The 1,163-nt window shown below is 36.8% G+C and overlaps 1 protein-coding gene across 1 annotated transcript; it reads right to left on the bottom strand.

The window, feature by feature from the left end:
- Window positions 1–330: 330 nt before the first annotated feature.
- Window positions 331–1,157, bottom strand: LOC105273101 (uncharacterized). The gene is made up of 2 exons (XM_011315337.1): window positions 818–1,157; window positions 331–732 (listed from the first exon to the last, which is right to left on the bottom strand). Exons 1-2 carry the CDS (start codon window positions 953–955, stop codon window positions 529–531), a joined length of 342 nt encoding a protein of 113 aa, XP_011313639.1. The 5' UTR covers window positions 956–1,157; the 3' UTR covers window positions 331–528.
- Between the last annotated feature and the right edge of the window lie 6 nt (window positions 1,158–1,163).

Below are 1,163 nucleotides of genomic sequence, written 5' to 3'. Positions count from 1 at the left end.
ATTTACCTGACCGCAGTTTATGGAGTTCCTCGTCTTTAGTGCGCACTTGAGACTGAAGGACATTGTTGTCGCGGAGGAGTTGGCGATTTTTCTTGTCGAGTTCCGTGTTCTCCTTCGTTACTATTGAAATCAGTGTAATTGAGATAAAAAAAGAATTCTTAATTGGTGTTAAGGTAATCTCTACTGGACAAATTTGTTTAAAAAAATATTTAATCACCAGTTTCAGATTTTTGAATGAGAAGTTTCCTCTTTTTCTCCGAATCTTCAAATTTGTATTTCCAATTAACTTCCCCCAACGTGATGCCATTATTATTATTATTATTAATATTTTTATTTATTTTCACTTCTCGAATTGCGACGCACCACAAAATTACTCTTGAAATTCCAACCAAAGAAACATTACATTTTCAGCAATTCAATATTTATATGGAATTTAAAAATACGTATTGCGTAATTCCAACGGAGAATCCCCTCCTTTTTATTGAAGGTTCCGCATTTTTCCTCAGATCGATATCATCAGCGTCAATACTAAATATTAATAATTATTCCAATGAATTTGATGTGATACCAACCGGTGATAGTCTGCCGTAGCTCTTCAGCATCGTCAATCTCATTAGCATCGACCTCGTCAGAGAGACATAAGTCATCAGCAAGTGCATCAGGACGTGACTCAAGGATTCTCTGGGTGAGCACCAGGGACTGCCTCTTGAGCTGGCGATTCTGCTTGTACCACTGTTTAATTTAAGGCAATGCTTGATTAATTCGTACCGATATAGGAGCTTCACGGTTTTATGGTAATTAAATCGTTTGTGCCTACTTGGGACGCCTGCTGCATTGCTTTGTGGAGGGCACCTGTTTCTACGTCGTACTGCCGCTTCTGCTGCTCATACTCCTTGCAGAGTCTCTCCGAGACTGCCAATAATATCACAGTATTATCGTGAAATATTCGTGTCATTCAATCATTTCCAGACATCAAGTAACGAAGTGATTAATGAAGATAATTCAATTTTTATCAAAAGCTTTTTTTGCAGAACTCATGAAGAGCACCACGAAAAATTTCTAAAAGAATACTGTTATCTGATTTGATTTTCAAGATATTCGTGAAATAATCACCGAATCGACTTATCAACTTTTACCACTTCATCATTGAATGATTAATTATC

Source organism: Fopius arisanus, unplaced genomic scaffold, assembly GCF_000806365.1.
Source record: "Fopius arisanus strain USDA-PBARC FA_bdor unplaced genomic scaffold, ASM80636v1 scaffold01004, whole genome shotgun sequence".
Taxonomy (NCBI): Eukaryota; Metazoa; Arthropoda; class Insecta; order Hymenoptera; family Braconidae; genus Fopius; species Fopius arisanus.
Note: the sequence above shows the minus strand (reverse complement) of the source record. Positions and strands in the feature narration are given on the sequence as shown.

Excerpts from the sequence above, each read along its gene's own strand:
- LOC105273101 (XM_011315337.1), bottom strand. The coding sequence starts at position 955 with ATGACACGAATATTTCACGATAATACTGTGATATTATTGGCAGTCTCG. Across the intron at positions 733-817 it reads CAATGCAGCAGGCGTCCCAA|TGGTACAAGCAGAATCGCCA; the intron begins GTAGGCACAAAC and ends TAAATTAAACAG.